Source organism: Benincasa hispida, chromosome 1 (assembly GCF_009727055.1).
Source record: "Benincasa hispida cultivar B227 chromosome 1, ASM972705v1, whole genome shotgun sequence".
In the NCBI taxonomy this organism is placed as follows: Eukaryota; Viridiplantae; Streptophyta; class Magnoliopsida; order Cucurbitales; family Cucurbitaceae; genus Benincasa; species Benincasa hispida.
Genome location: NC_052349.1, coordinates 37,729,549 through 37,743,321, shown reverse-complemented (window position 1 = coordinate 37,743,321; position 13,773 = coordinate 37,729,549). Strand labels below are relative to the sequence as shown.

The window sequence follows — 13,773 nt, the reverse complement described above, 5'->3', positions numbered from 1 at the left end:
TCTTTGTTGAAAAGTGCTACAAAATCTGGTTGAAGTTTATTTCTTATACTGCTTATTCGTTGAAAATGGGAGGTGCTTTCCTTTTGGTTTGATGTTTTGGTGTAAGGAGCCTTCATTGACTTATTCTCGGCTACTCTATATTGCTCCACTTCTTAATGGTTTTTGTCCTTTGGGATGTAGAGTTATGTTCTCTAAAGTCAGAGCTCTTCACGTTTTGTCTGTTGTGTTTGTGCCAATTACTCCCGATCAAATTACTACGTTAATCTTGTTTGGGTTATGCTTTTTTATGAAAAATCATTGGATTGTCACTATGATCAAGTTTATGCTTTGCGGTCTCAAATTCTAGTAAGGTTTTTTTTGTTCAAGATTTAAACCAGGCATGTTGCGAATTCACTTTCAAGCCTCAACCACATTCAAAGCTTTATATCTTTTGAGAATCAAGCCTTGTCCTCTACTGGATGGGAAAGTCTTGTTTAAAATAATATTGTAGAGTTTAACCACATTCGAAGCTTTATATCTTTTGAGAATCAAGTCTTGTCCTCTACTGGATGGGAAAGTCTTGTTTAAAGTAATGTTGTAGAGTTTTGCCTTTTAGTTTGGAAGAATTGATTTTTCTATTATATCCAAGTATTGGCCTTGTAATGTCTTTGTATTCACATTTGTTCGTCCTCTTGTTTTCGTTATTGTTTTGTTTCTTGTACCTTGAGCATTAGACTCATTTCATTATATCAATGAAAAGGTCTTGTTTTCTTAAAAACAAAAGTACAACAAGTTGTAATTTTTTATTTATTTTACTTCCAGATTTTTAGCTTTGCCATTGACAATGATTTGCATGTGACAGAAACTAAAGTTTTAAATTGTGGGGGTCCTTCATAGAGGAGTGCATGGAATAGTTCTACAAAGAATGCCAAACTTGGCCAAATTATAGAAACTCGTATCATTTTTCTTCTTAATCAAGTTTAATTATAAGTCATCGATTGATTACTAATTTAGCTATATTAAAATTTCTATTTGAAAAATGAAATGAAATGGTAGAATGTTAATATAAATAATAAGAATCACAATATAAGTCAACCGCTCAAGATTAAATAACAATGTAGATAAAAAAAATATTTGAAGTATCATTAAATGCAAAATAGAAATTATACTTTAACTATTATTTTAGCTCAACAACATATTAAGGGTGAAGGAACTGATCTTTTAAACATTTGGTCGTGGTATATGCCTTAACAAAATGAGCTACGTTTAGGTAGGCAAAATGAAGCCGATAAAATTATGATAAAATTATAGTTAAATCATAGTTTAATAGTACATAGGTTTAGAGAGAGACCATTTGATGCTTGTTTAGTTCAATAGTTATTAACATGTAATTGTTCATGATCAAAGGTTAAAATCTTTATATTAAACTCATCCTAATGATTTAGTCACGAGAATTTAAGTTATCAAAATGAACTTCGACCTATAATTGTAACTTAGGCCTTCATTTTCATAGAAAAGACCATCCTCGTGAGCTTATGTCTGCTTCAATATTCTATTTTTTTTTTCTCTTTTTAGTACTTTAATTTCATCTCCTACAAAACAAACCATAATGCGTAAAAAAAAAATTATTTGAAGTATAACTCAACTACCATGTATATTATCAATCTCGGGGTATGAGCTCCTTTCAAACTACCACTGAATCCAATGTAGAATCTGACCCATTTTTTCATTGAGCGAAAGGTAGAAAGAGTACCGTACAGCTAAACCCCCCTTAAAACCCCTTTCGTTTGCCTCCACCTACCTCCCATTATCACTCAAGATACCGCCCGAAGCAAGCAGGGATGTACACAAGACAAGCAGCTTCAAAATGGTTAAACAGACTAATCTTTCGCTCTACAGTATTCCATCGCACTTTCGAATCTCCCACGTCTCCCAACGTATCGATCTTGCCCTCCCGCTGTACGTAATTTAAGTTTTTCATCTTCTACGTAACCATATATGTACTTCGTGATACAGCAGTATTAAACCTGCAATAACATGAATTACACAATGTTCGAAGTGGGTTTTTACTCAGAGCTAATTCGTATGATGTTCAAGTAAATGAATTGCCATTAGTCAGCTATTTCATGATACGAATCATGTTTTGCTCTATAGGAGTTAGTAACATCGAGATATGTTGTTAATCTCGGACCACAGAGTTCTCATTAAACTAGGTTTTCCAATTCTTACAAGCGTGGACAAATGGTTGAAGCCTTGAAGGATTGTTTAATTGATTCACAATTGCTCCGAATTGCTGTTTATGTTTGTTAATAACTTTGTTTTTCCTTCCTTGCAGGCAACGTGAAATCTTCTTCGTGTAATAACAGCAATGGCTTTCATGATCGTTATCTCAATGGTTTTCCATGGGTTCTTTTGTTTGGACCTGCTGCAGGTTTGCTCTTTTCACCGTTATATTTAGGTGTTTCCATCTTGACTCTTGTTACTCGAGGTGTTTCATTTTAGGATTTGATTTAGCGTGATAATCAAATTTAAACTAAAACCATTCTTTTTCCTGTTTTATGGAATCTGCCTTTGCAATTCTATTATTCCCTTTCTTTAAACAAGGGAGACTCACTTAAATCTCATGTTATGTTTACAGTACGGATATAGGCTAAAATAATCTTTGACCCATTTTGTAAAACAACTCCAAGCACAACAAAAAGAAATTTTTATGAACTTGTGACGCCTCCTTTTCAATCTTACAGCGGGTTGTTGCCAGGCTTTACTTTACTTTTTGTTTATTATTTTTATTAGGAAAATTATTTTAAATAACAAAACTACTAAAAATATTTACAACTAATAATAAAATATCGCAGTATATCTGTGATAGACCGCGATAGACAATGATAGACTACTATCTGTGTCTGGGACTGCGATATTTTGTTATTATTCACAAATATTTTAGTTCATTTTCCTATATTTAAAAATAGCCCACTTTATTATTTTATTTATTTATTTATTTTTCTTTCTTTCTTCTTGGAGAGTTGTTTATCACTTGCTCCTTTCTTCTAACTTGTCCACATGGGTCCTAGCGAAAATTACTTGAGTTCAAGATAGCAACAACAAAATCACAATATCTGGATAATAACGAAAGAAAATGTAAAATCACAAGAACACCAACACATTTGAGAGAGCTGGGAATCCTCTCCTAAAACTGCAACTTACTCCAGAATGACCACCCACACCCAACCAATCCGCCAAAACCTCTACATAAACCCTCAACTGACTCCACTGGTCTTGCATAACAACTTTTGTCGTCCCACTAACCGTTTCTCTCCTGTGAATTCCCTCTTTTGCCTTTTCTCCCATATGTGTGTATAGTTGAGGTCTCACATGCTCCTCGGGGTGTCATGAGGTTTTTTAAAGTTGTGCAAAGCCACCATGGAAGCAACTTTGAAAAAGGTTAAAATCAGATATCTTTAATTACTATTCTAAGAAATAAGGATTTTGATATCTGATATCTTGGTGTACCAAGGGGCCTTCTTGTAAAACTAACCAAAGAGTTAGTTAGTTAGTAGTTGTTACTTTGTTACCATCTTGTAATCACTTTTTCCTATAAATAAAGACCTCCTCCCTCATTTAGAAGGAGAGAATCATTTTCATTCAAAATTAGTCTTTTGCTAGTACACAAAATATTGGTATCAGAGCACAAGAAATCCTTGGACTGATGACCATCCGACGAGCTACCAACCCAAACATGGGTGAAAGGCGTGAGCAAGAACAAGAGGCGGAAGACACACCCATCCTCTCTCCAAGAACTACAATTGTACGCTTGCGGCTCGTTGTAGACTCTTTGGAGGGAATTCATGAAACATTGAGTAACATCCTAGAAATGATGGAAGCACTTACAAGAGAATGGATCTACTAGCAGCACCCCTTCAAAATAATGAAGACGTCCCGGTTTACAATCAACATTGGGCAAGGAGAGGAAGGCGTGGAGCGAGATGACCAAGGTTTGTCTAAAATCAGCAAGAAATTCATCAAGAAAGAGCTTCAAGATTTCAAAGACAGCTCCAAGAAAATCCAAGAAGAAATCAACGAGTTTTCTTTTGATAGTTTCTGCTGGGTCCTTCACTGAAGTTGGGTTCCAAGGTGCTATAGAACAATGCTGTCAAAGCACTATTAACGGATCTATGGTTCGAAAGAAATCAACAAATTTTCCACGATAAAGTAGTGCATTGGCAGGACTGATATGAGGCAACAAAGTTGAATGGCTCCCCGTGGTGTTCACTCTCCAAATATTTTGAAGAATACTTAGTGCAAGATATAAAGTCTAAATTGGAGCTCCTTTTTTATGCAAGATTGTTAATTTTTGAATTGTATTTAGCTTTCATAAGATGTACAGATTTAGATGCTGTTAGGCTTTTGTTCGTTGTATTTTGTGAGGCTTTCTGGGTTGTTTCGACAGTTTCTTGTTGTTTGTACTCTCGGACACTAGACATTTTGTTATTTGGTTGTGATATCAGGATATGATGTGGGTGCTAAAGAGGTGTCAACCCAGTTGAGATGCCTGGATGCACCTCCTGATTCTCTATATTTTTATTTTATCTTGTAATATCTTTTCACTATATCAATGAAAAGTCTTAGTTTCCACTTCAAAAAAAAAAAAAAAAAAAAGAAGACAACAACCAATTGTTCAAGATAGGCTTCAAGAAGACCAAGATTGGGATTCATCAAGTGAATATTATCAAGAAGAGGAGTTCTATGCTCCAAGAAGGCGACGAGAAGAGAGGTATGGAGATAGAGGTGACTCACATGATTACAAAATGAAGATAGACTTGCCAACTTTCAATGGGAAGCATGATATTGAATCAGTCCTTGATTGGATCAAGAATATGGAGAATTTCTTTACCTATATGAATACTCCCGATCACAAGAAGGTGCATTTAGTAGCCTTGAAGCTAAAAGTTGGTGCCTCAACTTGATGGGATCAACTTGAAATCAATAGAAGAAGGAATGGAAAGTGACCGATTCACTCATGGGAAAAGATGAAAAGATTGATGAAAGAACGATTTCCTTCTCCCAACTACGAGCAAACAATGTATAACCAATATGAAATTGTAGGCAAGGAGCATGGTTGGTGGCTGATTATATTGAAGAGTTCCACCGCGGAGCAAGGACGAACTTGATGGAGAATGAGCAACATTTGATTGCAAGATTTGTTGGAGGCCTATGCATGAACATCAAAGAATAGGTAAAACTACAACATTTTTACTTATTATTCGAGGCCATTTCTCTTGCTGAAACCGTGGAGGAGATGAATGAAATTCGCTCCAAGAATTCATCAAGAAAAGCTGCTTGGGAAGCATCCACAAGTAGGGAAATGAATGCTGCAAATAAGACATCCGACCAGCCAAATCCACCATCTTCGGTTAAAGGAAAGGAGAAAGAAAATCAAGGAGGAGTCGAGGAGAAGAAAACAGACACAACCTTCAAGAAAAGAACTTAGAATCCTTACAATAGGCCCTCATTGGGCAAGTGTCTTCGATATGGCCATGCTGGCCATCTATCCAATGCGTGTCCTCAACGAAAAACAGTGGCTTATATGGAAGAAGAAGAAGAAATGTTGACTGAAAATAGTGAAGAAAATGAAGAGGAGGCTGAGTTTATTGAACCGGATGATGGTGATAGAGTATCTTGTATTCTCCAGAGTATGTTAATCGCTCTTGAAGGAGATTCTAAACCCCAAAGACATTGTCTTTTCAAGACACGGTGCACGATTAATGGCAAAGTGTGCAATGTCATTATAGACAATAGAAGTAGCGAGAATTTTATCTCCTAAAAGCTAGTGATAACCTTGAATCTCAAGGTGGAAGCTCATCCAAGCCTTTACAAGATAGGTTGCGTGAAGAAAGGTGGTGAGGCACAAGTAAGTGAAATTTGAACCATCCCTCTTTTGGTCGGTAGTGGCTATAAAAATCAAATAGTATGTGACATGTTAGAAATGGATGTATGTCACATCCTCTTGGGAAGACCATGACAATATGATACTCGAACCTTGCACAAGGGGAGAGAGAATACTTACGAGTTCAATTGGGTGGGCAAGAAAGCGGTATTACTCCTATTGAACAAGAAGAATGATGTGGGAGTAAAAGTGAAAAAAGAAGACAAAAGCCACTTGTTTATTACAATTAGTGGCAAAACATTAATGAAAGAAAAGGGAGGCTGATATTTTAGGACTTGTTGCTGAAAAGTCCAAAGAAACTCAAGAAGTTGGAGTTCCTCTGGAGGTGCGAAGGTTATTTGATGTAGGTGTGTACATGGGTTGGGTTGGGTTGAGTGAGGATGTTTTTTGGACCAATGGGTTTGCAACGCAAAACACCTAAATAAATTCTCCAACTCAATCCAATCCAACCCTTAAAATTCGGGTTGGGTTGTTGGGTTATAATTTTTTTCTTTTTAATTAAAAATATATAAATTTATCTACAACACATAACTAATAACTAAAATCTCATAAAATTCAAATGTTAAATACCAAATATCTATGATATTTATTACAAACTTTAAACAAAGAATATCATAACAATTTTAAAAGAAAAATATTAAAAATTAACAAACTAATCAAGCTTTAAACAAAGAGAAATATATGTGTGTATATATATATGTATAAAGTCGGGTTGGGTTAGGTCAACCCAATTCTTTTTTAACCAACCCGCGACCCAACTCAACTCAACAAAAATAGAAAAAGTTTAACCCAACCCAACCGAAGAACAAAACTAGCCCAACCCAACCCTTACATTTTGGGTTGGGTAGTCCAGGTTTTTGGGTTGTTGGATCATTTGAACACCCTTAGTTTGATGAATTCCCCTAACTTAGAGAGGAACCTGAGAGACTACCTCCCTTGCGAGACATCCAACATCACATTGATCTAATCTCGAGAGCTACACTGCCACATTTGCCTCATTATAGGATGAGTCCTAAAAGTATGAAATCCTTCATCAACATATCAAGGAGTTACTAAAAGAAGGGCATATTCAACCGAGTTTGAGCCCGTGTGTAGTGCCAGCCCTACTTACACCAAAAAAAGATGGAAGTTGGAGGATGTACGTTGATAGTAGAGCTATCAACCGGATTATAGTGAAGTATAGCTTCCAATCCCTAGAATAGTTGATTTACTTGATCAACTTGGAGGAGCCTTGATTTTTTCAAAAGAGGAATTGCAGAGTGAATACCACTAGACTTGAATAAGGCTGAGGGATGAGTGGAAAACTGCATTTAATGCTACTTTTCATTCGTAGACCGATGGCCAAATGAAGTTATTGCATTGAGTTGTCTTGTGACCTACATATTAATCCAATATTCAATGTTGCTGATCTCAAGCCTTATTTTGCTCCTGAAGACGTCCAGTTGGCATCCTAATTTTCATCCTCGAGGACGAGTCTGTTTTTAGAGAGGTGGAATATGGTGTACCAAGGGGCCTTTTTTCTAAAACTAATACCAAGGAGTTAGTTAGTTGTTATTTTGTTAGCATCTTGTAATCACTTTTCCCTATAAATAAAGACTTCCTCCCTCATTTAGAAGGAGAGAATTATTTTCATTCGAAATTAGTCTTTTGGTAGTACACCATATCTCCAAACTTCTCCTTTGAAAAACCTTTGAATAATTAGTTTCCAGTATGAAACGGATAAGTGAGACTCTGAGAGTGCACATCCATAATTATAACTGTTTGATGTGCAAAGACTGCTATTGAAGACAGCGAATGAGAGAGAAGAGAGAAACAGGAGAGAGTTAGGGGAGGGTGAATGTGGTGGACTGAAGGTGTGCATGAAGGAACTGGGGGGAGAGGCAACCCCATTTCAGAGTTAACAGAGTATTGTTCAACTAACACCTATTTTTCCCGCAATTTCATTGAGATTCCCAAATATTCTTTTTATTTTTCATTATAAATAGCCGTGTGGATTACTGAATTTTTGTTGGTGGGGTGGATTTATGTATTTGTAAAACCTTTTCGAGGTTCTTGTTTTGGATTCTTTCATCATCTATTTCATGTAGTTTTTTGTATTTCTTAATAAATTTGTCCGCAATCTTCAAAGAAGGGGGAAAGAAAGAATTGATGATGCCTGAAGATTGATAATTTGTTGTAATGACATCGATTGACCTCTGTGGTGCAGCTATTATTCTTGGAATAAACTCAAATCCTGTCTTAGCTAAAGACGCATCATTTAAGCCAAGTTCTGAAAATGGTATTGAGGATAGTGACACTATTGGACTACGCAAAGTGGAGGATGGTTCTGTGATATCGAATTTACATACTTCAAAGTGGAGGGTTTTTACTGATACTGCTCGGGACTTATTTCTGCAGGCAAGCAGTATTTCTTTTTACCTTCACTAGCAGTTAATTCTTTAATGATTTGCCCAAAGAAGGATTTTAACTTTTTCTTTAATTAGGGAAGACTTGAAGAAGCGGAAAAATATTTTATTACTGCGATTCAAGAAGCTAAAGAAGGTTTTGGGGAGAGAGATCCTCATGTTGCATCTGCCTTCAACAATCTGGTACTCTAGCTTCTGGTTTTTTTTAATCTTTTGATTATTTTACCTTTTTCAAATTGTAGAATAGAACTTTCCTGCTGGTACTTAATAAGCCTAATGGAATAACATTTTTTTTGAACCAAGACGTCCGATACAGTATTATTAGTAGTAGAAGAACCAGTATTTTGATGACTTATATTGTCGTGGTTCTTAGTTGTTATCAATCCCAGAGTTTAGATATTTTTACTTGCATTGAAGTCTTCATATAGTTTCTTTTCACAAGATGATGACTTTTCACTAACCAAAGACAAGACACAAAAATGTTCAAAGGATACAAACTCCAAAAGGAGGTCTTCGTGTAGTTACAAATACTATCAAAATTCGTTGGGTTCAATTATCAATAAGTGTCTGCCATATATGCATTTTGCGATCCTATCATCTAAACAAATTGAAGTGGAACCTAGGTGGTTAAAATTCAGAAATGGATCTAATATTAAAACTCCTTTACTAAAATCTTTACTTTGCTTAGAACCTACGATCAAGAACTGTTGTGAAATATTGCGCATTTAATTTAGATTGTGGAAGCACAATTAAAGTGATAAATATGTTTTGCTATTCTCTTTTTAGGCAGAACTGTATAGAGTCATGAAAACATTTGACAAAGCGGAGCCCATGTATTTGGAAGCCATTGACATATTGGAGGAATCCTATGGCATTGAAGATATAAGGTTCTTGAATCCTGCAATTTTTTTTGTAGCAAACCTATTATTTTTTCTTTACAAGAGCTAGAAGTATCCTCTATATTGGCTTTACTTTGCTAATATGGATTATTTGTGCATAGGGGATAACACATAAATATCTTGCAAAAGATTTGTTTTATTGCATGAAAGGGGCGTGTTTTTCTTCTCTTATTTCCTATGGTATGTAAAGGAACTTCCCTTTCTTGAAATGCCCACTCCAGCCAAAAAGGGAAAATTGCACAAACCACCCTTGACTATGGGGTTGGTTATAATCTCATCCTTAAACTTTCAATTCGATCAATTAACCCCTTATGGTTTGTTATTGTTGCAATCAACCACTTTTGTTAAATTAATTTTTATTTGTGTATAGCTCACACATAGGTAAAAGAGGGGAAACTTGTCATATTGAAAAAAAGCTTGGAGGATGAGACGAAAAAATGACAGAACGAAGTGCCGTTGGCGACGACGTGGTTAATGGTGCATCCAATGAAGATGCCATTAGGGAGCTTGGTGACTTACACCGTTGCCAAAGGCTTATTATGGCCTAAATAACTCAAAGTTTGATCGAAGGCAAAGAATGCCCTGAAACAAATCAGAACATCAAGAGGAGAAAGAATAGGGCGAAGAAATCAACGAATTGACGCCGACATAGAGAGCATTTAAGAGAGAAATTGATGCCTTAGCCTTTGAGTGTTTGGCCTTAGCCTTGATGAACCAAACTGAGATTGGTAGAGAGAGAGAGTATTTAAATGTTTGACCTTATCCTCGATGAAATCGATGCCAGGATCATTACAAATGAGGTAAATAGTGCTCTTGTGGTCAATAGTGAGGCAGTTGTCAAGGAGTGGGAAAGTGAGAGAGAGTGGCAGAGAGAGAGAGCGTTTGAGATAGAAAATAGGGTCGGAGAAGCAACTGGGTAGAGAGGTTAGAAGAACGTCGATGTGTAATGGCAAGAAAGCATGGGGAGGTCGTAGATGGAGAAGGAACACAATGGAGTTTGAAAGAATGAGGTTGAAAGAAGGCATTGTGAAATTGTGATATTGAAAATTGAAACTGAAATTGAAGTTCAGATTTGAGAAGAGATTGCCACAATAGCTTCAACAAAATGATGCTCGAGTGTAAATCTATTCTTCCAATGCAAATCTTCTTCTCCCATGGTTTTTTTTTTTTTTTTTTACCTTAATATGACAAATTTTCCCGACCTATGCACAAATAAAAATTAATTTAACAAAAGGGGTTAATTGATCAAATGAAAATTTTAAGGGTGTGATTGTAACCAACCTCATAGTTTAACAGTGATTTGCGCAATTGTCCCACACCTTCACCTTTCTAACCCATTCAATTCATAACAATCATCACCCAACCGCCCGAAGTCATTTTTATTTCTTAGAAACGGTTGAAAGTAGGGTTTGTAACCTAGGGGGTATTTTTGTCCTTTTACAGTACTCTAGGGTTTCCTACTATTCTATTTATATGTGCAATCTCCTTGTATCCAGTGTATCAAATTATAATAAGAAAATTCTATATCGTAGTTTTTTCTCCATGTACTAGGATCACGTAGATCTGTGTGTGCGCTATTTCTCTTCTCTTCCTCTTTCATCGTGGTATCACAGCATGGCGATGAAACCCTGGCCACCATTGAGGAAAATCAAACAGGAGAATCACAAGTGCCATTTGGCACCACAACCACTGATATAGCCACTGTCGTACAAACCGCTATAGAATGGACAGACCTTGATGCTGCGACTCAGGCATTACTCAATAGAGGTGCAAGGCTTACAGAAGACGGTCCTACCATATCTTCATCAGCCGATTGGAGCAGCCCAACCTGGAGGACAGGCGGTTGATTGGATCAGCCACCAGATTGATTCACGCAGCAACTAGGCGAACCCTCACGGTGCGACAGACAGACCTTAGATTGGAAAACCTTTATTATATGTTGCCACTGCGTGAGATATTTGGAATGTTGTTCAGAAGCTGTATTCCAAATGACAGAATGCTTCCCGGTTCTATACTTTACGCAAGCAAGTTCACAAGTGCAAGCAGGGAACAATGGATGTTCCAGCTTACTTCAACAAATTGTCTTGTTTCTGGCAAGAGATAGACCTATGTCGCGAGATGGTCTGGGACTATCCTTGTGGGGGAGTCCAAAATTTCAAATTTGAGGAAATTGACCGTGTCTATGATTTCCTCACTGGGCTGAACTTGAAGTTCGATACAATACGGAGCCGAATACTGGGACATCGTCCGATACCATCCCTGATGGAAGTTTGCTCTGAAATTCGCCTCGAGGAGGATAGGTCTAGTGCTATGAATGATATGCCGATTTCGTCAACTGATTCTGCTGCTTTTAAGACGTCAGGTCCTGTCAATGAGAAACAGAACAGCAAGCCTCCCCCGGTGTGTGAACACTGCAAGAAGCCCTGGCACACCAAAGACCAGTGTTGGAATTTGCATAGTCGTCTACCCAATGGTAAACGACATCAGTCAGGTTTTGGACGAGCACTGGCAAGTGAATCAGCAAATGGAGGTTCTCAACCTCAAAATCAGGAGACTAGCTATAATAGCTCTAGTGCTGTAGGTGTCAGCGCAATTGCCCAGTTAGGTATGATTCAATCCTTAGGCCTTGTTAGTATAAATGGTAGCAAGCTGAGGATTCTAGATTCAGGGACTATAGACCACTTAACTAGCTCCTTTGACTAGTTTATTCTTATTGTCCGAGTGTTGGAAATGAGAGAATCAAAATTGTTGATGGATCTTTCGCTCCTGTGGTGGGAAAAACCATCTTTTTCCTTTTGAGGGATTAACTCTACGAGATGTGCTGCATGTTCTCAAAATTTCCTATAATCTATTATCTGTTAGTAAGATTACAAGAGATTTGAAATGTCAGGTCAATTTCTCACCTGATGCTGTTGTTTTTCAGGATCTGAGTTCGGGGATGATGATTGGCACTGCCCGGCATGACAGGGGGCTCTATTTCCTTACTGAAGATACTTGTTCTAGGATATGTGATAGGACTTGTTTGCTTTCATCATGTTTTTCTACTTCTGAAAGAGATTACATGTTATGGCATTATCGTTTCGGACATCCTAGTTTTCATTATATGAAATATTTATTTTCCCATTTATTTACAATGTTAATATTTCTGCCTTGACTTATGATGTGTGTATTCGGGCTAAACAACCTTGTGTCTCGCTGAGCTCTCAACCTTATAAGTCTTCCAAACCGTTCACACTTTTCCATAGCGATGTTTGGGGTCCTTCACCAGTCACTACTTCTACTGGCAAACGCTGACCTTCATTGACAACCACACTAGGTTAACATGAGTCTTCCTTCTCACCGATAAGTCTGAGGTCTCATCGGTCTTTCAACAGTTTTATACTATTGTAGAAACCTAGTTCGACACAAAAATTGCTATCCTTTGGAGTGATAACGGTTGGGAGTTTTTCAATAATTCTTTTCGGGAATGCTTAGTCGCGAAGGGGATTATTCATCAGAGTTCGTGTGCGTATACTCCTCAACAAAATGGGGTAGCTGAATGAAAAAACCGTCACCTTGTCGAGGTTGCTCGCTCCCTTATGTTGTCAACTTCCTTTCCTTCGTACTTATGGGGAGATGCTATTTTAACAGCAGCTCATTTGATAAACTGTATGCCTTCCCATGTCTTAAAGTTTCAAACCCCCCTGAAATGTTTCAAGGAGTTCTACCCCAATAATCGCCTTATTCCTGATGTACCACTTCGGGTGTTTGGGTGTGTTGGGTTTGTCCATACCCATGATTCTAATCGCACCAAGTTTATCCCGTGTGCAGAAATGCGTCTTTGTGGGGTACTCTCTTCATCAGCGTGGATACAAATATTACGATCCTTCACGAAAATATTTTGTCTCAATGGATGTTACCTTCCTTAAAGATCAACCCTTCTTTCCCATTGGTCATCCTCAAGGGGAGAGTACGTGCTTGAGTTGGGGGGCCCCCTCCCTCCATCCATCCATCGAGTCAAGTAATTCGCTATCGGAAATTTGTCTGTCCTCATGCCATGCTTCTTCTTTCTATACACCCCCTCAGCAGACTAGGTGACGAAGGCTTCTTATTCCACACCAATGGTGCATCCTCAAGTAGGGTCTGTATGGAGCGGATTGATGAAAATCAAGTACGCTTCCATCTAATGTGGGAGTGCTTATTCTTTGTATGGACTAATTGGAGTCCAAGATCGCTAGTGTTACCTGAACCTGGAGATGGGAGTGTTCTTCTTGAATTTGTCCCTCTTGAACCTGTCCTAAGTGTCAACGGGACTATCCTTCCTACTGAACAAGTCCTGTGGATAACGTACTATAGGAAGAATCTTAGAAAGGAAATAGTGCCGTCTGTTACCTCTCCGGTTCCAGTCTCGGAGTCAGACCCATCATCAGTTCTAGATACCGGTATTCCTACCCTTGATGATAGTAACATTTATGTTGATACTGATGTCTATGATGTGAGTAAAGATAGAGAAGATGGTGACAATTGTATCAAGGACACCTTATGCAACGAGGATGTAGGTACAAGT

At 37.6% G+C, this 13,773-nt stretch overlaps 1 protein-coding gene across 2 annotated transcripts in view; it reads left to right on the top strand.

Annotated features, from left to right (window-relative positions):
• Positions 1 to 1,673: 1,673 nt before the first annotated feature.
• LOC120088362 overlaps positions 1,674 to 13,773 on the top strand; it is a 46,576-nt gene continuing 34,476 nt past the window's right edge. Inside the window, exons 1-5 of one of the 2 annotated variants that reach the window (XM_039045600.1) lie at positions 1,674 to 1,938; positions 2,315 to 2,410; positions 8,130 to 8,320; positions 8,407 to 8,511; positions 9,115 to 9,215. In XM_039045600.1, coding sequence (XP_038901528.1) covers positions 1,821 to 1,938; positions 2,315 to 2,410; positions 8,130 to 8,320; positions 8,407 to 8,511; positions 9,115 to 9,215 — 611 coding nt within the window. In that variant the 5' untranslated portion in view covers positions 1,674 to 1,820. The remainder of the gene's footprint in view (positions 1,939 to 2,314; positions 2,411 to 8,129; positions 8,321 to 8,406; positions 8,512 to 9,114; positions 9,216 to 13,773) is intronic. The other variant, XM_039045593.1, reaches the window with a different exon arrangement.